Genomic DNA, 26,737 nt, shown 5'->3' with positions numbered 1-26,737 from the left:
CAATTAAACTTCCCCCTAAAATGGCATTTGAAAATTATTCAAATTTGTTTATAATTTGTTTTTTAATAACGGCGCGGGGATTAAATATTTTGAAATACCGTTTCGATAATTGGGTTCCTGGGAATTTTTCACTAATTAACAAAAATTTTTTTGTCTTTTTCCCTCTTCTTTTTTTTTTCTTGGAGTTATATTACTACGGGCCCTTTTAGGGTTAAGTTTCATTAATAATGTCGAATCTCTAAGTTGTAGATTCTAGACCTAAAAATATTAAGATTGGTCAAAAATCACTTAAATAAAATGTGACTACTTACTGAGTTACAGGGTGTTTTATTTAAAAATTTAAAAATTATTTTTACCAAGTACTTTAAAACTATTTGACTTATCCTTATCATACTTGGCAGATAGTGTTGCTATTATACACCCTACTAAATTGTGATTAGTAAACGTTTCTAGCTAGTGCCAGAGGCGTACGACAGGGGATAGTTAATGGTTGACCCTTCCCAAATTCTACGCCACTGAGGGAATTACTATTTTAGCGAAATTTTTCGATTCTACAATACTTTTATGTAAATAATATACTCTTTGGTAACGATTAAGTCAATAGTTTTCGAGATATTCGACGTTAAAAATGAAACGGCATAGTTATTTTGATTCATTCATTCATTCATTTTAAACTTCCAATATCTCTCAAACTGATGACTTTATCGATACCAATAAAGTTATCTACATACAAAGTATTGGAGAATCGAAAAATTTCGCTAAAATAGTAATTCACTCAGTGGCGTAGAATTTGGGAAGGGTCAATAATTCACCATCCCCTGTCGTACGCCTCTGGCACTAGCTAGAAACGTTTACTAATCACAATTTAGTAGGGTGTATAATAGTCACACTATCTGCCAAGTATGATAAGGATACGTCAAATAGTTTTAAAGTACTTGGTAAAAATAATTCTTAAATTTTTAAATAAAACACCCTGTAACTCAGTAAGTAGCCACATTTTATTTAAGTGATTTTTGACCAATCTTAATATTTTGAGGTCTAGAATCTACAACTCAAAGATTCGACATTCTTAATAAAATTTAACCCTAAAAGGGCCCGTAGTAATATCCCGAAAAAAAAAAGAAGAAGAAAAAACGACAAAAATTTTGTTAATTAGTAAAAAATTCCCAGGAACCCAATTATTAAAACGGCATTTGAACATACTTAATCCCCGCGACGTTATTAAAAAAACAAATTATAAACAAATTCGAATAATTTTCAAATGCCATTTTAGTGGGGAGTTTAATTGAAATTTGAATTTATCAATACATTTATCGAAAATATACATAAAAATAAAAATAATGAGACCTTAAGCAGGTGAATATTTCTTTGACAACAACCGCGTTTTTGCAATTGAAAATATAGTAACATTTAATAAACAAATTCAATATCTCAAAAAATATTAAATATCTTTCGACCAATTTTTTTTTGCTTAATACTGGTAACATTGCGCAACTTAGTCTGTAAAATAAGATATTTTATAGTGCTTATTTAAAACGCTTAAAATAATTTTTTGCAAATTTGTTTTTAAAGTTTTATATACAATTATTTAAATAAATAGGGGGTCAAATTTAATTGAGTAAGTCTTATGTGAAAGATTTACCCTTCAACTTTGTAGAAAAAAATCCCATAGACTTTCATTAATAAGTGAATGACCTCAGTAGTTAAAAAAATATTTTTTTTAATTATTAAAGTATTTTAATTATTTAAACAATGATCCCCTTGTATGATTTGGATACTTTCTTGAAAATATCTTTTTTACCCACCTAAACTTTGATATAAAATTTGTTTTAACCTGTACGAATTGACATTTTGACTTTATTTTATTTTATTAGGCTAAAAAGTAATTCCTAATCCACGCGATCGTCAATGTCATTTATCCATGTACAAAATATCGTCACATCGACCCGAACCGAAAGCTAGATGCGTAGATTATAATTATATTTTATTAACGAAATTAACGAGTAATTAAGGCTAATTATCTTATCTTTTGTATGTTTTGATTCCAAATAAAAATTTCTTAAAAAGTGAACTTTTGTCTTCGACTGACTTTGTTACCTGGAGCAACAAACGCAACGACCACGTTACAAATATGGAAAAACGAAAAAATGCCAGAGCAATGGAACACAACTCTCATCTGCTCAATTCACAAGGTGATAAAATTGTCTGTCAAAATTACATAGAAATCGCAGTATTATTAGAAGCATTAAATAAGGTATTAGCAAAAATTATAAGAAGTAGAATAAAAACCTACGATACAGACTATACATACTCGTAGATAATAGGAGAATATCAGGATGGTTTCAGACAGGAAACAATAACCAACCAAATTGATTTATTCATTTTAATAGTACGAGATCTGAATAGGAGGTCAAAATGTACCCATCTGCTTGCCGGATGAAACATTTTCTTTATTAAATTTCATACATAGACAAATATTTCTAGCATGGGTTGCCTATCAAAATCGTGTCATAGCTATCCTTAAGGGGAGGCCGAAGGGGTTGAAATCAATATTCCAAACACATTTTTTTTAAAGTATGGTAGAATTATTTTATTTTTAAATTAAATAGGCGTATTCACTACAATTCATAGATTACCCAAGAAAAAATTCAACGAAAAATACTGAAAAATAAGCCAACGCTGGCAAATTTTTAAAAGACACCTCAAAATATAATGAATTTTGCGGTGGACAGTAAACGCGTTTAAAGTATTGTCAACTTTTATTTTCAATTTCTGTTTTGTCTGTCAAATGGTAAAGTGATGCACACCGAAATATGTTTTTAAATCGCGGAGTAATTTACAAAAGAAAATAAGTACAGCTGTTGACCGTTTCTCACTACGCTCAAGCGCGTTGGCACGAACTTGCTATAAAACGAGTCGAAGGTAGGGAGGTAGGGAGATAGTGTTAAATAACCCTAGCTTCGACTCGATTTGCAGCAGGTTCGCGCCAGCACGCTTGAACGTAGTGAACAACGGTCAACAGCTGTTTTTATTTTCTTTTGTAAATTACTCCGTGATTCAAAAAGATATTCCGGTGTGCATCATTTTACGATTTGAAAGACAAAATAGAAATTTAAAAAAAAAGAAATTTTCCTGAAAAATCCTTTTTTCAAAGGCTGTAGACATTGTAACTCAAAAACTACTTGACCAGCCCACCTGCAATTCTGTATATATTTTCTTAGACATTCCTTGAAGTAGAGCTGTCTAGATATTTTTTGTTATATGCTTATTTTTTGTTTAGCAATAATAAATATGTTAATTTTCACCCTTTTTTACAATAAAAATTCGTTGTTTTGACTTCTGAGTGGTAATAAAAAGTCAAAATTAGATAAAACTAAAAAACTTGACAGCGTCACCTCGAGAAACTCATAAGTTAATAAAATCTTTTTGAATTTTTTGTTTACCACAATTCAATGATGAATTCTGATGTCCACCGCAAAATTCATTATATTTTGAGGTCTTTTAAAAATTTGCTACCGTTGGCTTATTTTTTAGTATTTTTCTTTGAATTTTTTCTTGAGTAATCTATGAATTGTACTGAATGTGTTTATTTAATTTAAAAATAAAATAATTCTACCATACTTTAAAAAAAAATGTGTTTGGAATATTGATTTCAATCCCTTCGGCCCCCCTTTAAGAATAGCTATGAAACGATTTTGATAGGCAATCCATGCTAGAAATATTTGTCTATGTATGAAATTTAATAAAAAAAAATGTTTCATCCGGCAAGCAAATGGGTACATTTTGACCTCCTATTCGGATCTTAGACTACAAGGGCCTACGACTTCATCTCGCGAAATGGACTACACAAAGTAATGAGATCACTAGAAATACCAGAGACATTGATACGATTAGTTAAAATGACGCTAACTAATCAGTCAATAAAGTCATGATTATGAAGAAGTGTTTCAGATTAGTCTAACGTCAATACTGGATTAAAACAGGGAGACCCCATGTGTATAAGGCCTGACTATAAATCAAGAATAAACAAAGTAGGTATATGGAAATGAGAGGGGAAAATGCAGAAGAAAATAAATGGATCACTCTAAGGTTTAGTTAACAGAGCAAGTGGGTCGAGGTGGAGGTGTAGGTCGCGGTGGATGCTACTAGTTAAGTCGCGGTTGATGTCGACAGCACATAGCAAGGAGGTCACCTGCGCTGTCAGTCGAGCTAAAACCACTTTCAAGTGAAGTAGTTTATTGAAATTTGAATGACAAAAAGACTGTGCTTTTGCGATGTTGTGTCAGTCAAGTGATGATAGTGATGAAATGTCTGCTGTAAATAATCAGATCCTCCTTCATATTTCAAAAATTTACTGAATTTAATTACTTTAGAAATTCAAAAATAAACTGAATACAAAAAAAGGGATTATACAGGGTGTCCCGAAAAGATTGGTCATAAATTATACCACACATTCTGCGGTCAAAAATAGTTCGATTGAACCTAACTTACCTTAGTACAAATGTGCTCATAAAAAAAGTTACAGCCCTTTGAAGTTACAAAATGAAAATCGATTTTTTTCAATATATCGAAAACTATTAGAGATTTTTTATTGAAAATTGACATGTATCATTCTTATGGCAGTAACATCTTAAAACAAAATTATAGTGAAGTTTGTCCACCCCATAAAAATTTTATGGGGGTTTTGTTCCCTTAAACCCCCCATACTTTTGTATACGTTCCAATTAATTCATTATTGTGGTATCATTAGTTAAACACAACGTTTTTAACACTTTTTTTACTCTTAGTATTTTTTCAATAAGCCAGTTTTTATCGAGATGCGGCTTCTTTTTTAATATATTTACATAAAAATTTTATGGGGGTTTTGTTCCTTTAAACCCCCCAAATGTTTGTGTACGTTCCAATTACACTATTATTGTGGTACCATTAGTTAAACACAGTGTTTTTAAAACTTTTTTGCCTCTTAGTCTTTTTTTGACAAATCACCTTTTATCGAGATATGGCTTCTTTTTCAAAATATACCTAAAAATGTAAATTATAAATACATTTTCAGGTTATTAACAGGTCTCTATCATCGTACTTAACCATATACAAATATGTGGTGGATTCGAAAAATATTCAAAATAGGTCGATAAACACTGGCTTATCAAAAAAGTACTAAGGGGCAAAAAAGTTTTAAAAACATTTTGTTTAACTAATGGTGTCACAATAATAATTTAATTGGAACGTACACAAAAGTTTGGGGGGGTTTAAAGGAACAAAACCCCCTTAAAATTTTTATGGGGTGCACAAATTTCACTTTAATTTTTTTTTAAGATGTTGCTGCCATAATAATGCCACATGTCCATTTTCAATGAAAAATCTCGAAGGGTTTTCGATATATGAAAAAAAATCGATTTTCATTTTGTAACTTCGAAGGGCTGTAACTTTTTTTGTGTGCACTATTGTATATAGGTAAGTGAGGTTCAATCAACATATTTTTGACCCCAGAATCTGTGGTATAATTTATGACCATTCTTTTCGGGACACCCTGTATAAAAAGTATCAACTCAGATAGCGCAGGTAATGACAACTTGCCTTCGAACGGACCAATCACAAGGAAGCATCCTTGTAGGCCGCGCAGTAGACATCCATGTACAACAAACTCATTTCATTTTCAAAAGCATCGATGTAAACCTCCTAGATGGCATCGCGCTAAACCTCCACCGCGACTTACCTGCTCTGTTCTCTTCCATTCACTACAATGTGTTTGTTTTACATGGATATCGACATCGACCGCGACCTCCACCGCGACCCACTTGTTCTGTTCTTACCCTAAGGACGAATGAAAGAGAGAGAGAGAGAGTATAAATTTGAGAAGGAACTTGAGTACCTTGGAGTAATAGTTACAAATAAAGGAGGTGAAGAAAAAGATAAATAAACGGCTGTTGAAAGGTAGCAAAGCAATAGGATCATTCAACCCACTGTTAAAGAAAAAAAAAGGGTCCAGGGCAGTAAATATTCGAACTTCTGAAACAACAGTGACACCAAGACCACATAGTATGCATATGAAACTTGGACAATGAATCAGAAATAAGAAAAAAAGCTAGAGCTTTTGAAGAGGAAGATCTTAATAAAAGTTTTTGGTGGCATAAAGGAGGCTGACTAGGAATGGCACAGAAGAACAAACAAAGAGCTAATGCAGATCTATGAGAGACTCAAAATAACACAGAAAATCAGTGCACGAAAAGTTTGATGGTTGTTTTACGAATGCCAAAAGAAAGGAACGCCCTAAGAGTTTTGCCAGTAGGAGAACCAGAGAAGAAAAGAGGGAGACCACGAAGGAAGAGGTTTGATGCTGTCCAGATTGAGTAGCAGAAGTGGGAAACAAGGTACTAGAGAGAACAAGTAATATCGTGAAAGTACGGAAATGTAAACGTCAAATTTTATGACATGACAAGAGAGAAACGCCCTAAGAGTTTTGCAAGTAGGAGAACACGGGAAGAAAATAGTGATGCCATAAAGAAAGAGGTTGACGATGTGAATATAAGAAATGGGAACAAGGTACTGGAGAGAAACAAGTAATATCCTTACATCCGACCTACATAGACTGCCCCATCTTAATATCAGAATGAATGGGTGGATGAGAAAGCGTGCATAGATGAAAGCATGAATGACTAGAGTTGCTCGTACCTGTCAACTGGCATTCTTTGGTTGGTTCCTGGAGTGCCGGAAGGGAGCTATGAGTAAGGCCGATGGGTCAGATATGCTCGCTAAGAGCGGTTCCAGACCCGTCGGCTGGAGAAAGAGGGGTGGGTTTAGTCGGTAGGCGACCCGGCAAGATAGAGATAGGACGGACTGAATCCGACACACCTGGGACACCTTCCCAGGCGGTCTTAAGAAGATTCCCACAAAAAAAAGTACGGAAATGTAAATGTCAAACTATATGACATGTCACAAATTTACTAGGAAAATACTGTTAATTACCTGTTAAAAGAGTAGCCTTGAATGAAGCCTGACTGTCGATCCACGCCAAAGCACCGAGAACAGCCAGCACAATCGAATGGCACGTTTTCTCGCTGCGCAGCAACATTAACCCTAAATCAGAAATAACTTCATTTGTCATATTAGTTCTAGTATGAGGTGGTGTAGGGGAATCCATACTGTGCTCCTCGGTCTCCATCGTTTCCGAATTAGACTCCGGAGTGACACTGCCGCCTACCAGAGCGACTTTCAAAAGATCTAAGTATTCTCTAGTTATGGCGCGGGTCAGAATGTCCTCTAGTACTTCCTGGGTGTCTTGGTTGTCCTCTTGGGCTTCGCGGTTGCGGAACTCGATAACTTGCTGCCATTTTGTATGTAACCTCGACAAAACTAAAAATAAAAATTAATGTATTAGCCACCAAACAATCCATTTAGTATTTCAAAAGTCTATATATCTACACCTCCACCTTTTTCCCTAGGTCCATTCCTCCTCCTTTATGGCTATATCTCTTAGTATTCCTCTGATTCCTGTTCTCCATTCTAATGCGGCTCTTCTTTACCTTTTTCTATTCTATGGAACATAAACTTACGTGCATAGAAATCGGCCTACTTAAAAATTTGGTCATTTTTTATGTCTCATATTTCCTAGACCTGTTGGCCGATTTAAGTGATTTTTTGAACATGTTATAGCCTGATTCTTTAACAATACCACTGTAATAATATTGTTGATAAATAGGTACATTTTCATTATATACCGGGTGTACCAATCAAACTGTGTTCTTTTCTCAAAGTTCGCATCACTCTGTGGAATATTCTAGCATTTATAAAATACTGAAATTAAAACCCAACTATAGATTCAGGTTTTCTTAACATTCTGTTTTTTGATTCATTCGTTTATGTTGAATAATAAAAAAGTTAGGTACTTTAACAACTAGACATGTTCTTCATCAATACACGGTGTTTCTAAATAAGTGTGACAAACTTTAAGGGGTAATGTATGTCCGCATATGTTTCGTTTCCGAGATACGGGATGTTGAACTTTTCTTACAAACTGACGATTTATTTTATTGCTTTAAAACCGGTTGAAATATGTCAATGAAATTTGGTGGGTTTTAAGACGTAGTTATTGCATATTTTATGACATACAATTAAGAATTTAATATTCACCATTAGCTCGCATACTTGTAATATGACCGATCATATTACCCGTATGCACGCTAATGGTGAATATAAAATTCTTAATTTGATGTCAAAAAATCCGCAATAACTATCTCTTAAAACCCACCAAATTTCATTTGCATATCTCAACTGGTTTTATAGCAATAAATAAATCGTCAGTTTGTAAGAAAAATTCAACATCCCGTATCTCGGAAACGAAACATTTGCGGACATACATTTATAAAGCCAACTGTCATTATTTTTTCATGCAGAATTGCCCCTTAAGAGGAAACAGTAGCGATCAACAGGTTCGAGATATTTGGCACACGTATTCGTAATATAATAAAGAATGGCGGTACAGAGCCCAATTTGAAAAATATATTAATATGTGGAAATTACTCTGTAATTAAATACAACATTAAAAAAACGAGCCTGTACCGCCATTAAGAAGAATAAAAAAATACACTTTCTTCAAATACACTTTTTTATCCGATGCCTAGATTTTGTGTCATTTTGGATCTACTAATGAAATAAAAAATTTTAGTAGTTCCAAAATGACACAAAATCTAGGCATCGGATAAAAAAGTTTATTTGAAGAAAGTGTATTTTTTTGTTCTTCTTAATGGCGGTACAGGCTCGTTTTTTTTAAATATTGTATTTAATTACAGAGTAATTTCCACATATTAATATATTTTTAAAATTGGGCTCTGTACCGCCATTCTTTATTATATTACGAATACGTGTGCCAAATATCTCGAAAAATTATTCAAAATTACAGCCGCAATCTTTTAACTCGTTTTTGCTACCTGTTGATCGCTACTGTTTCCTCTTAAAGTTTGTTGCACTTATTTAGAAACACCGTGTATTGATGAAGAACATGTCTAGTTGTTAAAGTACCTAACTTTTTTATTATCCAACATAAATGAATTAATCAAAAAACAGAATGTTAAAAAAACCTGAGTCTATAGTTGGGTTTTAATTTCAGTATTTTATAAATGCTAGGATATTCCACAGGGTGCGGTGAACTTTGAGAAAGAAAACACAGTTTGATTGGTACACCCGGTATACAATGAAAATTTACCTGTTTAGCAACAATATTATTACAGTGGTATTGTTAAAGAATCAGGCTATAACATATTCAAAAAATCACTTAAATCGGCTAACAGGTTTAGAAAATATGAGACATTAAAAATGACCAAATTTTTAAGTGGGCCGTTTTAAGTTTAGTTCAAGGCTTGTTTTGGCCATCGTTCGTGTTTCATTCGTATTACATGTTTGTATCATCAAAGTTGTTTGGATTCTATTGGTATCTACGGTGTTCTTCCTGTTCTTCTTATTTCTTCATTGGGGATGTGATCAAATCTGAATATCCGGCACGCTCTTCTTACATAGTCCATTTCTACCACCTCCAGTTTTTTCTCCTCTTTCATTGTCATTTGGCAACATCCAGATCCGTACGTCAAAATTGGTTCTACAAGCGACTTGGTAGATTGTCATTTTTGTTATTAAATGAATTTTAGGAGCCCTAAGCAATGAGTTTAGTATTTGTACCACATTTCAGCCCTGTTGTATTTTCTTCTTGATGTCCCGTTTCGATATTCCTTGCTTCAGTACTCTTAAATTCTTCGGTATATAAATTATTGCCTATTTTATATCTATAGTCGAGAGTTGTGGTCTCTTTCTTTGTCCTTTATTCTAAGATATTCCGTTTTGTTAATATTGATGGTGAGTCCACAATTTTCATAGTCCTCAGTTAACTTTCAATTTATATACTCCATGTCTTCCTCATCGTTTGCTCTAATAACTTGATTGTCTGCGAAGAACAGATTTGTACTTATTCTCAAGTTCTACTCCCATCCCTGTGCATTTTTTCCTCCAGTTGTTTAATGCTTCCTGAATATAGATTTTGAATAGAGTTGGGGATAAAGAACATCCTTGCCTCAAATCTTTTGAGACAGGAAATGAAATTTTACTCTCAATTTTATCGGCACTTTTTGCATTTATATACATGTTTGCTGTAGCGCTGATGTATGCATTACTTAGGCCTGCCTTCGTCAAATTTCAAACAATCTTTTTAATGGTACTGTGTCATAGGCCTTCTCTAAGTCAACTAACACTGAATGAGTCAGTAAATTGCTGGCTGTTCTTTTCTCTATAATTTGTTGAAGTACAAATCTGGATCTCAGAGGTAAACTACACTATGTCATTTCGAGCAACTATGTTTAGCGTGTGTTTGCAACAAAGTTTAGAGCACTTAGGATGTTAATAAAAATCTGATGAAAGACAATATGACCACTTTTTATAATAGTGCATAACCAATTTTTATAATCCAACTAATAAAATATGTAAGTGGATTAAAGGAGCTTATTCAAAACAACACCATGTCGACATGGTGTAGTTTACCTCCGAGGTCCAGAAATATAGTCGAAGTATTAAAATAAACAAGCACCTTAATTCACTCAATAAAAAATATATTCCTAAAGTAAAACTGTTAAATATTTTAATATGCTATTATTTTGTAAATGTCATAAATATACATATATAAAAAATGCTCAAGATACTTACTTATGGGAGAAAGATGTGTCATGATAGGTAGAACGACGACTTCGTAAAATGGTGCGGGGCAAGAGAAAATAAACTGCCTCAAATACACCCTAATTATCGGCCTAATTCGATAATCTGGAATATACTGGAATGTAAAACAAAAATTAGAAGAACGATAATTAAAGATAAAAATAAAATAAAAATATGGAGAACAAGCCTACGTTCTCTCCGATGAGGCTCCAATAAGAGCCGAAAATCGCGATTCAGAGGACTGGACTGCGCTCCGTATTCTAATTGAAAAGTAAGATTGTTTTGCCTTCGCATTGCAACTGAATTAAACATAAAATTTTTATTTTATTTTTATATTGGTCTTTACTCCTTCGAGTAACTAGGTCCGTTTTCTGTTGGAATTTACCAGCTGAACAGACGGGGTCATGAATTGTAAGTTTTTTTAATTCCCTCTTGTCTTCTTTGCTTCAGCATCCATTTGGCTTGCAAATTTTAGAATCCTTGGAGGTGTTACCAAGGAAATGGACCAATAAGTTTTCAATTTAAAAATCTTTTAGTAATATTTTAATATTTTCTAAATATTATTAATAATGCTATTCGATCGAAAACTTCATCTTATCAATTAAAGATAAATTTATTTATGTTCTTATCAATCATAAACGATAATATATTCTTTCGCGAATAATTAACATTCTGCAGTCAATCTGCATGTACAAATGGTATTTGATATAAGCGCGTATTATTGTCGGGAGATAAATGTATTACATAAATTATGTTTTAATGTAAATAGAGTTAGTATAAATAAATTAAAAGTAAATGTAAATAAATTAAAATAAAAACTAAATAAATTAAGTCTTAAAATCATTGCAGTATATAGCAAAAGCAATAAAATAATGTTTATTACTTACTTGTATAAATGACAAAACACTGTTGACGATCGCCAGGCCAAGATCCGGTATATTATACAGATCTCTTCCTAAAGAGGGCCCTAGAGAGCCCATCATGTGATAGCAGGCTTCGTGTAATGCAGTAAGGAACCGCTGCATCCTCTCTAATGGGCTTTGCACCACTTGTGATTCCGCTGCTTCAGTTCCTATAGTGTGGCCCATCAATCCGAGGAGGTTCATTCGTTCAGTCTCTTGCATTGCTAAACATCCTGAAATAGGTATAAAATGTTTATTTATTCAACTATCAAATAGATATTACGAGGTCTAACAGATATTTAGTCAGGTCAAAAAGTAAAATTAAACGTAATACAATCATCAAAGAGCAGTCAAAATAATAAAAACAAAAAAATTTGATATAAAAATTGATTCCACACAAAAATAGTTATTTTAAAACTACTCCTTTAAGAGCCGGTTTCACCAACAGCAAATAAATCGGAGAATAGTTAAGGGTCGATTATTAGACGATTATATTTTATTGCATTTCAACAGGGGTGTAACAAAGGCCCCCGCAGCATGAAGCTTGCGGGGGAGCCCAATGTGTCAGGGGCCTCATCTTGTCGTCTAATATATGTAAAAATGTGTTATTGTTATATTATTGTGCGCATACATAGGCAACGTTTTTTAAGCAATGCAGTATTGAAAATAAAGTTGCCCATCAGATGATACAATGTATCGTATGTATGTATTGTATGCATGTATTAATAAAATTGTAGATATATTCGCTGATAGTAGTGCACGAAGAAAGTTGTTCATCTCATAGAATAATACTAATAATAGCCCAGTAAATGACCGTTTTTGGAGTGTAATTATCAGCGTCACGACGTATTTGCTTGGCAATTTGGATTTATATTCTACTTATTCTCCACTTCTAAGTTGGAGTTGTGCCGTCGGTTTCTTTTACTTAGGAGGTGAAAGTCTCGGGGGTGAAAAATATACGTTTCAAGTAAGTCCGGAAATGGATACATTGGCTAATTACAAGCAACTTTTGTTCTATAGAGCTTCTTCATCTAAGTCAATACTTTTCAAGTGACCTGCGAGTGAAAATGTTTATTTTTCAACAAAAACCACGTATTCAGGCGGTTTTTCGCAAATAACTCAAAAAATAAGTATTTTATCGAATTAAATATTATCAAAAAATTATCAAAAAAATATTTTTAGCAAAAATGTAGCTTATAAAAAACAAAAAAAAATGATGTACCTACATATTCGTGAAGTTTATCGACACAGTAAAAGGAAAGTTGTAGCCCATAAAAAATTGTTCTTATTTGTTCAATTTCACATCGAATATTTCAACGTGAAATAACCAACAAACGAAGCACTTTTCGGGGAACATTGAAATTTTTTTTAATGTTTAAAAAAGAGCTTTATTTTTATTTTTATAGCATTTCTTGTAGCATTTTATAGCAAGCTTCTAGCATCAAAACTAAGCGAGTAACGCTCAATATAAAGTCGAACTCTTTTTTTTTGCTAAAAAAAATGTGAAAATCTCCCCTTAAGTTGGATCGGTTCGAAGTTCTTATTTTTGAAAAGAATTGGTTTTATAGTAAAAAAAGTTTTTATAAACACCTGTCCCGCTTGCTACGAGAATTGTGCCGAACGGTAGTGAAGGTTGTGCTGAACGAGGTAAAGTGTGAGGTAAACTAAGCTATGCATGAATCATAAAAAAAGTTTATGGGGGGGAGGGGGCATTTGCGTCGTTGGCGAAACCAGCCATAGTTCTTAAGGGACCCGAACTTTTTGAGTTTGTGAAGATTTGACCACAAAAACAATAAAAATAGAAAATATACGGTTTCGTTTTGATTTAAATCTGTCTCCTGCCATCCTTCGATAGCCATTTCTAGGTCTACCCGTTGTCAAGAAGGCTATGCAAGAAGACAAATTTACATCAAAACTTCCGATCTTCTCGGTATAAAATAAACTATTTATACTGTAGTAAGGTTAGAACGACATCTAACGGGGAGTAAGTCATTTCACTTATTCCCCGTTAGAGGTGGTTCTAACCTTAATATGGTATAAATAGTTTATTTTATACCGAGAAGATCGGAAGTTTTGATGTAAATTTGTCTTCTTGCATAGCCTTCTTGACAACGGGTAGACCTAGAAATAGCTATCGAAGGATGGCAGGAGGCAGATTTAAATCAAAACGAAACCGTCTATTTTCTATTTTCATTGATGCCATACTTTGTGTTGGAATACAAAGGACTCGTATGGGTTTCGTATGGGTTCTCTGAGACCGCATGTTGGAATATTTTCCTAGCGGCGTCTTTTGATATTTTTATATCTGGGTTAACAGAGAACTTGATTCGTGTCGGCATTCATTTCAAAAACAATAATGCCACTTACCTTTATAACTGTCATGAATTAAACTTTGAGTCTCAGGAGTGAACAGTTCGTTAAATATCTTGATTAAAGAAAGAATATGTGGCAGTAGAGGTACAACGTGGGGAGCTGCCGGGTTTCGGCATACAGGGTTGCCAGATTCTGTAAGAGACACCACAAATCCACCACGGGTCGCTCGTTCAGGATCGTCTGGCCAAGCACAACGTTTGACGGCACCTAGAAGGAGGTTGACGCAAAAGATGATGTTGCCCCTGTTTATGCCGCAGGCGTCTTCACTGTTGGAGGGAACCGGAGGTTTGTCCAATCCGACGAAAGTGATGAAGTTTGCTGCGTTTCTAAATGCACCTAAAATATTTGTTTTTCTTAATTACAATAAATAAAAACTTAAACCTAGTTTTTTTTTATTAAAATACTAGTACATATTAGAAAAAAAAATATGGCGAATTCCTTACACCTTTAAGAATGATTTGAAATATTTTAGAGAAATTCAAAATTATATCAGAGCTATACAACTTTAGTGCACCAGCTATTTTCGAGATGAGTTTCTGTGTACACTTGAGTCCACGAATCTTTACCCGTGCGTCATTAATACCTGGCGAGATAAAACACATATTTGATAACGTCAAATTTTAACCCGTGATAGGAGCAGTATGGGCCATTCCAAGAACATACGCCTGTTTTGGATTACTTCGACAACGAATATTTTACTGTGCAACATAAGAAGTACGAAAGTAAATGGCGCTAATAATTATTCCAATAAACAACAATGTAATTTGTATAGCGATACGCTTTAATTACTATTTTTTCTAATTGTAATTTTAATATTTTTTCTCAAAAACAAAACAACGTTAGTCATTCGAACTGCATATTCAAATACGAAGGTTATGGCCTTACCCAGTGACATCTGTTGTTCGTCTATGCGGCAACAAACTGCACCCTCATTAATTAAGTATTTTATCAGACAGTTAGTGTGTCAACAGCTCCCTATGCATTCGAAATTCTTTTCTTAAAACCGTAAAAGTAGACGCCAGACTTGATAGTGATTTATGTGATCATCTGGTCAGGTCAAGGGGAAAAGGAATACAAACATTATCATCGTTTGTGGTTGCTTTCTTTAGTCACTACGCAGCATGCGAACCATTCACACATACCGACGCGACCCTCTCCGAGAGACCTAAACGAACACATTTTCGTTACAAAAATAAAATTACCGTTTGTTTTATTATATCCATTTTTAATTAAATTCCGCAACTCACCCATCGGAATATTTGCAATTTACTTTCGTTCTTCTTATTTTGCACAGTAAAATATTCGTTGTCGAAGTAATCCAAAACAGGCGTATGTTCGTGGAATAGGGTATAGCTACTCATTGTCACTTGTTGTTGCGTTTAGTAAATTTTAATTTCCGACTTATCATCGACTTACATATTTCGTATGCTTTAAATGATGACGCACGGGTAAAGATTCCTGGACTCAACTGTATTCTCTCTCCAAAATACTCTCGCGCTGTTGGTTTCAAAATAAACATTGCTTGTGACTGTGGAGTCAAAACTGTAAATTCATCGTCTTTTGTAAGTCCATCCATCCAATGACACTACAGCCAAAACCTCCTTCAGCTTGGCCTCCTTCAGCAAGCTTCTCCAATCATCTCGATTTACTGCTGTTCTTTTCCATGAACGCGTTTTTAGGTTTTTGGCATCCGCATCTACTTCGTTTTCTTATCTTTTTTTTGGTCCTACAACAGGTCTTTTCCCTTGCATTCTTGCATTTAGTAATTTACTGAGGATTCTGTTCTCATGTATGTGGACCACATGCCCTGCCCACCATAATCTCTGCAGTCTAATGTATTGTCTAGTGTTGGTTCGCTATGTTGTTCGTATATTTCTTTATTGTATTTAATTCGCCAGTTGTTATTTTCACTTATTGGGTCCAGTATCCTACGTAATATTTTTTCTTTCGAACACGTCTAATGCATTGGCAGATTTCTGGGTTGTAACCATGTTTCACACCCATAACTTTCTATGGGCCTGATTATTGTTTTATAAACCCGGAGTTTTGTTTTTCCGGTGTACGTCTCGAGATTTGACTATGTGGCCGACCGCGAAATAGACTTTATTTGCAGCCTAAGCCTTCTATTTATTTTTCCATTATTTACGACCAGGTCCATTCCTAAGTACGTGAATCTATTCACGTGTTCTATATCGTCTATAAAGTGTTGTTGATGCGCCTGTTTATTTGATCTGGTTTGTATGAGTTTGTATTTGTTGCTAGTCCTACAACTTCTGCACTCTGTTTCAACCCAACGTAGGTTTCTTCCGCCGCATTATTTTTACTGCTAATTAGGTTTATATAAACTGCGTATGCTGATAATTTGGTAGATTTGTTTGTAAGTAGGTACATAATATGTTATTTCCGCTCACCGTCAACCGTTGGAGCCAGTCCGTCGCCTTGTTTTAGTCTTTGCGTTATCATAAACACATCAGTGATCTGTCCTTGAACAAATGCATCTGCTTCTGTCTCTGTCATTGTTATATGCACTAGTCTTATTGATTTTGATGGTATGGTTCTTTTCATGAGGATTTTTCAGTGCGTCACAAATGATAGAAAAAAAGGTAAGTCCATGATAATATACATTATAACATTTATTCTAACATGACATTTTAGTTAAATCTGACAGTTGTCTTTATTGCATTTATAAAATGGTATTTTCTTTGATTTGTATAGTCTTATAAATTGTACAGATTATATTCGTAGATATATTATATAATTAGTAAATAAATTTTTTTCTAATATAGCGCCATCTATCGACAACTAGAATAAACACCGAACTAGAATAATTACCAAAGTAATCACCGACGTGCCTTTTTTCTGTCATATACAATTTAATGCGTTAGAAAGAAATCGAAAAACTGTGACGCACTGAAAAATGCTCATGAGAAAAAGCATATGCAAAATTCTTGCCATATATTTGGTAGTATTGTTCTATTTATTAAATCATAGGCTTGTTTAAAATCCACAAAGAGATTGTAAACATCTGTGTTATATTTCCCATTATTTTATTTTCCTTAGAAATATTTTTATCTCACAGTACGCTGTTCAGTAAGGAAATGCCTTTACTCACAATCGGTTAGTAATTTATGGATTTCTAACCTTTGAAGTAATTAGGAAGCGACTTATTACTTACTTTACTTTCCCAGCTAGCCGGGAAAGTACTTTCCCGGCTAGCATCTGTCACTTTTCTACCTGCAAATGTCAATGTCATTTTTGATTAAAAGATGGTTTAGAAAGAATAGAATCCACTCAACATTTATTTAATTAAGAAACAACAACAACAATAACAAAAAGAAAACTATTTGGAATTATAAATATTAATAATTAGATTGGAATTATGATTACTATTAACGGTTAAATTATTCCCGCAGTTCTGGTGGCGTACATTCAAATTCACTATCAGACATTTTTGTAAAATAAACACAATTTGATTATATGTACAATTAATGGCGTCGTGTATCGCCTAAATGTCAGATCAACAAACTTGTTTTGTTACCTAGCAACGATCTCACAGGTTACTTAAAATAATTCATCTTATCACATAATGAAAATGGATACAGATATTTGAAACGAAATTATTATTGGTAGATTGTGAGTATTAGAAATCCATAAACTACTAACCGATTGTGAGTAAAATAGTATACAAACCTCGCGGGAACTCATTGCCGCTTGGCTGAAATAGAGTACTTTCCCGCTAGGTATGTAATATACTATTCCTTCCCTGTATATTTCGTTCCTTAATAGCTGCATCTAATTTTCCGTCTTGAGTGATCTTTACTCCCAGGTATTTGTAGTCTTCACATAATTGTATTTCTTGATTTTCCTCTACTCAAAGGCTATGTTGGTCTTCTCCGACACTCATGTATTCACTTTTTTCCATATTCACTTCTAAACTCCACTCTGTAAACTCTTCTAATAGTTTTCGCATCACGTAACTAAGATCTTCAGAGTCCTGTGCGATGATCACCTGGTCATCCGCAAAGCACAGCGTGTACAAAGCTGAGTCCGTTAGTGGTATGCCCATATTCGTACATTTTTTCTTCCATTTGTTGAGTGCTGCTTCGAGGTATATTTTGAAGAGTGTTGGTGAGATACAGCATCCTTGCCTTAGTCCTTTAGTTACTGTGAATCCAGGTGTTATGAGATTTCCCGTTTTAATTCATGTTGTTTGTTGGTAATACAACGTTTCTACGGCTTTAACCAATTCTATATTTACATTTTTTTTCCAGTGCCTCCCATATTTAACCAGCGGGACACTATCATATGCTTTTCTAAGGTCTACAAACATCAGATGGACTTCTTGGCCACGAGCAACTTTCTTTTCAATTATATATGAGTAATGGAGAAAACATGATCTATTGTGGATCGACCTTCGCGCAAACCAGCCTGTTCTTCAGCTTGGACGCGAATAACAATATATTAAAACGTATGGTACTCACCTAAATTGACTATTTCTAAAAATTGAGCATTGGCTTCCCTTAGCACTTCCCCCACAAACGTACTCTGCCTGTCGTAATCCCCAAAATGATTGGAAATCAACAACAGAGCCTCCTGCAACGTAACCTTCTCCAAACAGCTTAAATGCGCAGGTCCCTCGGGCCTAGATAGAGCCTCTACCGTGGCTCTAATTTGATCGAAGACCGGTAGTAGCAGCAAAGGGTATTTGTTGCCTATTTTCACCATTAGAGAAGCCGCGTGACGCCTGACATTTTTCACGGCTCTGGATCGGTTGTTGATTGACTGGCCTTCGGGAGTGTAGACTAGAGTTGAGAAGATTTTTTCGAGTACTTGGGGTAAGAGTGCGGCACCTGAAGCTGCCACAGAATTTGCTGCAAATGAACAAGGATTTATTAAAATGTACAGAGCTATCGAAAAAAAGCGTAAATAGTTGAGGCCTCCTTCTTTTGGATGGTTAGTTACTAATTTGTCGTTTAGAATCTTTTGTTTTCTTTAAAACGCAAATTGAAAATAAGATTGTCTAAAGCACATTTAAGATCTTTTGGTTACTTTTGTACCATATACAGGGTGTCTCCGAAAATAGTGCGTTCCTTAAAGGTATAGGTAGAAGGCACAATGTAGAGCAAAAAAGTCTTATAACATTTTTTTCTAAATTGATCCGTTTGACCAAAAAACGAAAATACATTTTGATATGCAAATTGATGTCTGGCAACAACGCGCTCAAAAATCTGAAGATTAAAAAAGTAGGTTTGTAGGTCAGTTGCATCTGGTAGGTAAAGTAATGTAAATATCAACCAAACCCATATACATTATTTTTCAGGTAGGTGCCTACCATGTCAACAACCGGATAACAGCCGAAAACAGTTATGAAAAATATGTAGCAGATAGACTTATGTCAGGAAATAGAATATATTATTCCCTAACGACGCCGCTTGCATCAACATTAATCTCTTCTTCTTCAACCTTAAGTTATCCAACTTTGGACATAGACCTCCCCCAATACAATCCAGTGTTTTCTTTTTTCCGCCATTTGTTTCCAGTTGTATCCTCCAATCTTCTTAATTTCATCAGCCCATCTCATTTGTGGCCTTCTTCTGCTTCTCCTTCCTAATCACGGTCTCCATTGTTGTATTTCGTGATTCCATCTTTTATCCTTCAGTCGGGCATTGTGTCCTGCGAAGTTCCACGCTTCCTTACTTTGGTTTTGCTTTTAATCCATTTATTTGTTTTTTTGTCTATAAGCCTCACCCCGAGCATTGATTTTTCCACCGCTCTTTATGCCATAATAACATATGGATGTGAGATGTTGACACTGAACCAGCGTGAAACAACTAAATTAGTCTGAAGTCTTAGATTTTTGGACCTTGTATAGAACTCCAAGCACTCTATGAAGACGAAAATATAATGAGTATAAGATGAGCAGGACATGTACTTAGATGGAATGATGAAATACTACTTAATTCAAGCTTCTGGGAAAGGCCCATGGCAAGTCAGTAGGTCGCCCAAGAAAAAAATGGAAGGATACAGTAACGAGTGATCAACGTGAGATGGGGGTACAACAATGGGAGATTATTGACCAATATCGGCAAGAGTGGATGAGAATAGTAAACGCAGCCAAGACTCACTTAGAGTTGTAGAGCCAAGAAATAAGAAGATGAAAAACTACTACTTTAGGAGAATGAATTTACTTAAATTATTTCTAATACAGCTTAGATTGAATCATAAACCCAAAAAATGTGAAATATATCTGTGGCGGCTAGCTTCATTTAAAATTCACATTCGTTTCGCCTGTAATATACAGAAACGTGTTATAGTATTAATTGCCTAAAAATCTCTTTTATGTATGGGAAACAAAAATTCCATACTAATAAATTACCATACCACACCAGCTGGTTCCTTTATGTCAATAAATCACTTTCGAATCTTCAACTTCTTAAAACCACATGTGACAACATTAATGTTTTTAGTTCAGTCTTTTACAACCGGTCCTTTTTAGTAGGTCCTTAACATACCTACCATCTTCGAGAAATAGGAACGCCTTTTTTACCGAAATAAATAAATAAAATGTTGAGTTTGCGTTTTATTTAAAATTATTTTATTTGTTTCTGTGGACAATAAGGTTATTACACGCATCCAACCACACTACGGAACATATCTCTTTTTCTTTTAGTTTTATTTATTTTATCATCCCAGTTTTTGTGATGTTGATGTTCAGCTGTCACACCACCTCTTCAAAGGTCTTCCTAGTGGTGTTTTTTTCGATATCATTTCTCCATTTTTGGCGTCATGCTCGTGTCTAACTCACCACATCCTAGACTCCACTTTTTCTTAATGTATCCTCATTCCTCATATGAGAGAAATTTCTTTAATGACTTTTAATACTTTCATTTTTGTGGTTCTCATCCATCTTTTTGTAAGCGACGTTTTAGCTCTTGTTTCCGCTGCATATACCAGTAGTGATCTTACACATGCTTGATATATCCGCATTTTCCTCCCTAAGCTCATATATTTGCTCCTCCATTTATTACTAAGTATCCCGATATACTGGCTGCCTAGGCTAGTAGTGATGAAGCTAAATGGGTGAATTGAGTAGCTCAGGAGGCTGCTTTGCTATCACTGTCAGTTCCAAGCTCGGATAAGGAGGGTTCACAAGTGAGGCTTCTTCCATCTTTTATCGTTCATGCCATTCCCTCAAGTTCTTAAACCAATATATTCTTTTGGGTGGTTTTCTAGTCGCTGTAAATATTTATCACTGTGTGACACTATCACTCCACTCACAGTTGGCACTTGAAGGTCTTGTAGGATGTCTTTGTTGCTTACAAACCATGGTGCATCAGTTACTGCTCGTAACACCTTGTTTTGAAACCGGTCCATGCTTGCTAGATTGGATTTGGAAGCAGTGCCCCACAACTGTATTCCGTACGTCCAAATTGGCTTGAGTATGGCATTGTATGCTAGTAATTTATTTCTCAACGACAACTGGGATTTTCTTCCGAGCAACCAATAGTATTTTCTATATATGGTATCAAGATGTTTTCTTTTTTTTTTTTTTCATATATGAGTTTTCCAAGTGAGTCTCTTGTCCATATATAGGCCTAAGTACTTTACAGTATCTACCGTTGGAAGGGGAGCATTGTTGAGTGATATTTGAGGAGAATCGCTATGACATTTAGTGAATAATATGTGGCTTGATTTGGATTCGTTAAGTTTTATCTTCCATTTATCTTCCATACTAAGTATCCCGATATACTGGCTGCCTAGGCTAGTAGTGGTGAAGCTAAATGGGTGGACTGAGTAGGTCAGGAGGCTGCATTGCTATCACTGTCAGTTCCAAGCCCGGACAAGGAGGTTTCACAAGTGAGGCTTCTTCCATCTTTTATCATTCATACCATTCCCTCAAGTTCTTAAACCAAGATATTCTTTGTCTTCCCACATTTCGCTTTCCTCGAATTTTGCCTTGCAAATTTGCTAAAAATAATGCTGGGAAAGAAAGACTTTACTCCCAGATCTATCGGAACAGTCTCAGAGAACGGACGGATCACAGATGACAAAAGATACGAAAATGGAAATATATGGAAAAAGAATATACTAAGACTCGGAAGATCACAGATTCTTGAGATAGATCACTCTAGAGCTACTTACAGTTAATAACGAATATATAATTATTATAAAGTATTCTTTTATGCTATGAATGTGAAACATTTACGTTACGTTCTGACAACGATAAAAAAATATATTTGACGGAGGTTTTTGCAAGTAATATAACAATATCATTATTAACAACATGAATAGACGATATAGTATGAAAACACTCACCTGTAGGGGCCATTTGTCCAGTCGACATACTCAAAAATACAAACAACGCCGAAATGCAAGTCAGCAGGGTTGATAGGATCAAAGCATCCGCTGGTTGATAAGACAAACACAACTGAAGTAATCTCAGGCCCGAAGCAATGGGAGGGCGGCCGTTTGCTTGCAAGACCCTACTCAAGATGCTCTCCAGAAAATTGGATAAGGCTTCCCACTCTTGATATACCGGATCCAAGAACGATAAACCAGCGGTGACGTTTGGAACTTGCAGGCACTTCATTAACCATTGTTCGACGTAATTAAAGGTTACTAAAGGTGCTACTACAGTTGCTTGCCTGAAACATTTAACAGATCAAGGTGTTGGATTTTTGCAACACCAAGGAAATAATTTTACACTGGTTTTACACTTCTGAAGCTAGAAATAACTAAAGACACTTTTCACAACTAATATTTTATTACAATAACACAAACTTTTGGTATTAAAGTAATTTTTGTGTGGGATCGGACACACGCCCTACTTTCCCGTTTTTTATTCTCTTATTATTCTATATAACAACACCTTGGCAACGAACTTTTTTTTTGAATATTGCGCCTTTGTGTACACTTTGAATTATAGAACATAAAAACATAGAAACATCTTTGTGAAGTGTACACAAGGCGCAAACCACTAAATAAAATATTGAAACAAAATATAGTTTTACTAAATATTAATGTTGGGAATTTATTTCTCCAACATGCTGGGGGGCCTTGGTTTTGATACCAAAACAATATATTCCACCCCTTTTTTTTACACATTTTTTAAAGAATTTATTGCTTATATAAGTATAAAACTTTTACAAAGTTTTAAATTTAAATAGAAATAGTTATAAAGTTAAATTTTATTTATTATTATAAATTGAAAAAAAAAAAATAATTTAAATTTGTTCATCGTTAATTGGAAGAACAGCAATTTTTGTGACAGAACGTAAGTATGTTCCCTTTTTAGTTTTTACTTCCACCACTCTTACCTTTCCGTCTTTACCAGGAATAACTTTATTAATCCTTGCTATAGGCCACCCAAAAGAAGAAACATTGTCCTCCTTTACAAGCACAAGCATGCCTTCTTGTAAATTTGGCAACGATTTTCTCCATTTAGGTCTGTTTTGAAGTTGTGTTAGATAATCTTGGTACCACCTTTGCCAAAAATGCTGCTGCATTTGAACACACAACCTCCAAAATTTTAATCTATTTTCAGGAATCTCAGTTAAATTAGTTTCAGGGAAAGTTGTCAAAGGAGCACCTATTAGAAAATGACCTGGGGTCAAATATTCTAAGTCAGAGGAATCATTATTAATTGCCATAAGAGGCCTTGAATTTAATATTCCTTCAACTTGAGTAATCAAAGTATTAAACTCCTCATATGTTAAAATATTATTTCCCATCACCCTTTTTATATGATATTTAGCACTCTTCACCCCGGCCTCCCATAGACCCCCAAATACTGGAGAATAACTTGGGATGAAGCAAAATTCAATTTTATCATCAAGGCAAAAGTTGTTTAACTTAATGTTGTCGTTTAGAAGTTTTTGAAGTTGATTATTTGCTCCCTTGAATGTGGCACCATTGTCACAAAAGATCTTGGATGGTTTACCCCTTCTAGAAATGAATCTTTTTAATGAAGCTAAAAAAGTATCTGTTGTTAGATCAGAGAGTAACTCCATATGAATTGCCTTCACAGAAAAGCAAACAAACAATGCTATATATGCCTTTGTCGTTATAGACTTTCTAATCCGTGACTGTTTAATTTGGAAGGGACCACAGAAGTCTATACCAACATTCTGAAAGACCCTCGATGAACGTACCCTTTGTTCAGGAAGAGATCCCATTAACTGTTCACTGCACTTGGCCTTACATTTAAAACAGGTTACGCATTTGTGCAAAATCCTTTTAATTTCTTTAGTGGCACTAATAATCCAAAAATTTTGATTTAATGAACTTAAAACTTGTTTCGGACCTGCATGTAAAAGTCTTAAGTGCTCTCTGTGAATCAAAAGATCAGTGATATGATTGTTTTTGGGAACGATCAAAGGATGTTTTTTATTAAAAGAAATATCTGAGTTCTCCAGTCTACCACCAACTCTTAACAGTCCCTGAGAGTCCAAGAAAGGATATAAAGAATTTAAATTAGACTTAATTGCTGTGTTGTTGGTTAGACATTTTATTTCCTCAGAAAAATGAAAACTTTGTTCATACTTAATAATGGTTTTAAGGCTATTTTCTAGTTCTACAACTGTTAAACTTCCAGTAATCTTTTTATTTTTATTTTTTATATTATTTACAAATCGTAGGCAATAAGCCACTATTTTTTGAAGTTTTGTTAAGCTAGAGAATTTTATGAAGAAAGATTCTGGTTTGACCTTAGCTAAAGTGACAACTTTATATTCAGGCAAATGGTCTGGAGTAGAAAATGGAATTTCAAAGTGCAAGAATTCAATATTTGAAAGAATTTCAGGACCATTAAACCAAAGATTGTTTGAATTAATTTCATGAGGTTCAAGTCCACGAGAAAGACAATCTGCTGGATTTTCCTTAGTGTTTATATACAACCATTTAAATTCGGATGTCATTTCTTGAATTTTAATAATTCTATTGGCAACATAGGGATTCAATTTCAAAGGTTCGGATTTTATCCAAGCTAAGACAATGTTTGAATCTGAATATAAAAATACCTTACTGACTTTATCTTTTAACAGTTCAAAAACCTTGTGAGATAGTTTTGAAAGCAACAAAGCACTGTTCAGTTCAAGTCTTGGCATAGTTAGTTTTTTGTTTATAGGAACAATCCTAGATTTGGAACAAATCAAATTTACATGTACTTTATTTTCAAAAATAGTCCTCGCATAAATAACAGCTCCATATGCAATCAAGGAGGAGTCACAAAAGCCAACTATTTCAATATGAAGAGCACCAGTAAAGTTTAAATTTCTTTGGACAGTCACTGTGGGCATGCTCATTAAGCTTTCAACAAAATTTTTCCAAGTGTCAAGTAACTCACTGGAAATTATAGCATCCCATTTGACCTTACTTAACCAAAGTTTTTGCATAATTACCTTAGCAGCTACTAAAACTGGGCCCACTAATCCCAAAGGATCATAAAATTTGGAAACAAAACTGAGAATCTGTCTTTTAGTTACACATTCATTTATATCAACTTTTGGACAACTAAATTTAAAATTATCTGTTTTTGTATCATAAGTCAATCCCAGAGTCTTTACCGTTAAATCGTTTTTGCTGATGTTAATTTCATCAAAATTTTGTTTATTTTTAGGAATATCATTTAAAATTTGTAAATTATTTGAGCACCATTTGTGCAACTCGAAGGACCTTAATTTGAGCAGCGAGATAAGTTCATTTTTTAGTTTTATCGTTTCTTCGATTGTGTCACACCCACACAAAATATCATCAACGTAGGTGTTATTAAGAAGAGCTTTAGAAGCCAAAGGATAGCGTTTACCTTCAGTTCGGGCTAATTCTACCAAACATCTGGTAGCTAAAAAGGAAGAACTTCTTAAACCATATGTTACAGTTTGAAGTTGAATACATTGTAAACTGCCATTTTTCTCTCGCCACAAAATATTTTGTAACTGGCAATGGTCTGGATGTACCAAAACCATTCTATACATTTGTTTAATATCTGTCAAAAGGACGTAATTATATTTTCTAAAAAGAACAAGAATATCGAAGAGCTCATTTTGAACTACAGCACCATTATAGAGATAATCATTGATGCATTTTTTCTTTTTTGATTTCATGCTGCCATCAAAGACTACTCTTAATTTTGTTGTTTTTTTGTCTTCACGTATCACTGGATGGTGAGCCATGAAGTATAAAGAACCACTATTTAAGTCATATGTACTAAGACTTACTATTTTTGCATACTTTAGAGCTAAATATTCATCAATAAAATTTTTGTATTGAGAGTACAGCTCAGGATTGACTTTAAATCTTTTTTCTAGATTTTCAAAGCGTTTTAATGCTACAGAAAATGAATCTCCTAAATCCAAATCAGATAGATTTTGTTTTAATGGTAATTTAACTTGGTATTTATTATTTATTACTTGCAAAGAATTTTCAAAATTAATCTCACAAGCTTCCTGCTCTGTCGAATATTCCGGAAAAATTTCTGGAACCTTCTCGGTTTCCCAAAATTGAGAAACAATATTTTCTAAATTATTTTTCATGCTTAAATGAAAAGCAGAAAAATTACAAATTTGTAGTGATGGAGCAGAACCACTAACTATGAACCCAAATAGAGTATTTTGTAATATAATCTGGTCTACTTGTATTTTATCGGAGAGCAAAATATGAAATGAAATATTTGCCCCAAACAATATATCAATTGTGCCAGATTTATTGAAGTCATCATCAGACAATTTAATATTTTTAGGAATATTTAAATTTGAAACATTGAAATTTGT

General features: G+C 34.2%; 1 protein-coding gene across 1 annotated transcript in view; it reads right to left on the bottom strand.

Moving 5' to 3' along the window:
- The window catches only part of LOC114327709 (exportin-5), a 61,062-nt gene that overhangs the window by 7,183 nt on the left and 27,142 nt on the right, over window positions 1-26,737 (bottom strand). The window contains exons 7-12 of the mRNA XM_028276411.2: window positions 22,287-22,615; window positions 18,452-18,841; window positions 13,965-14,306; window positions 11,583-11,830; window positions 10,687-10,810; window positions 6,967-7,353 (exon numbers count right to left, since the gene is read on the bottom strand). Coding sequence (XP_028132212.2) covers window positions 6,967-7,353; window positions 10,687-10,810; window positions 11,583-11,830; window positions 13,965-14,306; window positions 18,452-18,841; window positions 22,287-22,615 — 1,820 coding nt within the window. The remainder of the gene's footprint in view (window positions 1-6,966; window positions 7,354-10,686; window positions 10,811-11,582; window positions 11,831-13,964; window positions 14,307-18,451; window positions 18,842-22,286; window positions 22,616-26,737) is intronic.

The sequence above is a fragment of the Diabrotica virgifera genome, chromosome 7 (assembly GCF_917563875.1).
Source record: "Diabrotica virgifera virgifera chromosome 7, PGI_DIABVI_V3a".
Classification (NCBI taxonomy): Eukaryota; Metazoa; Arthropoda; class Insecta; order Coleoptera; family Chrysomelidae; genus Diabrotica; species Diabrotica virgifera.
Note: the sequence above shows the minus strand (reverse complement) of the source record. Positions and strands in the feature narration are given on the sequence as shown.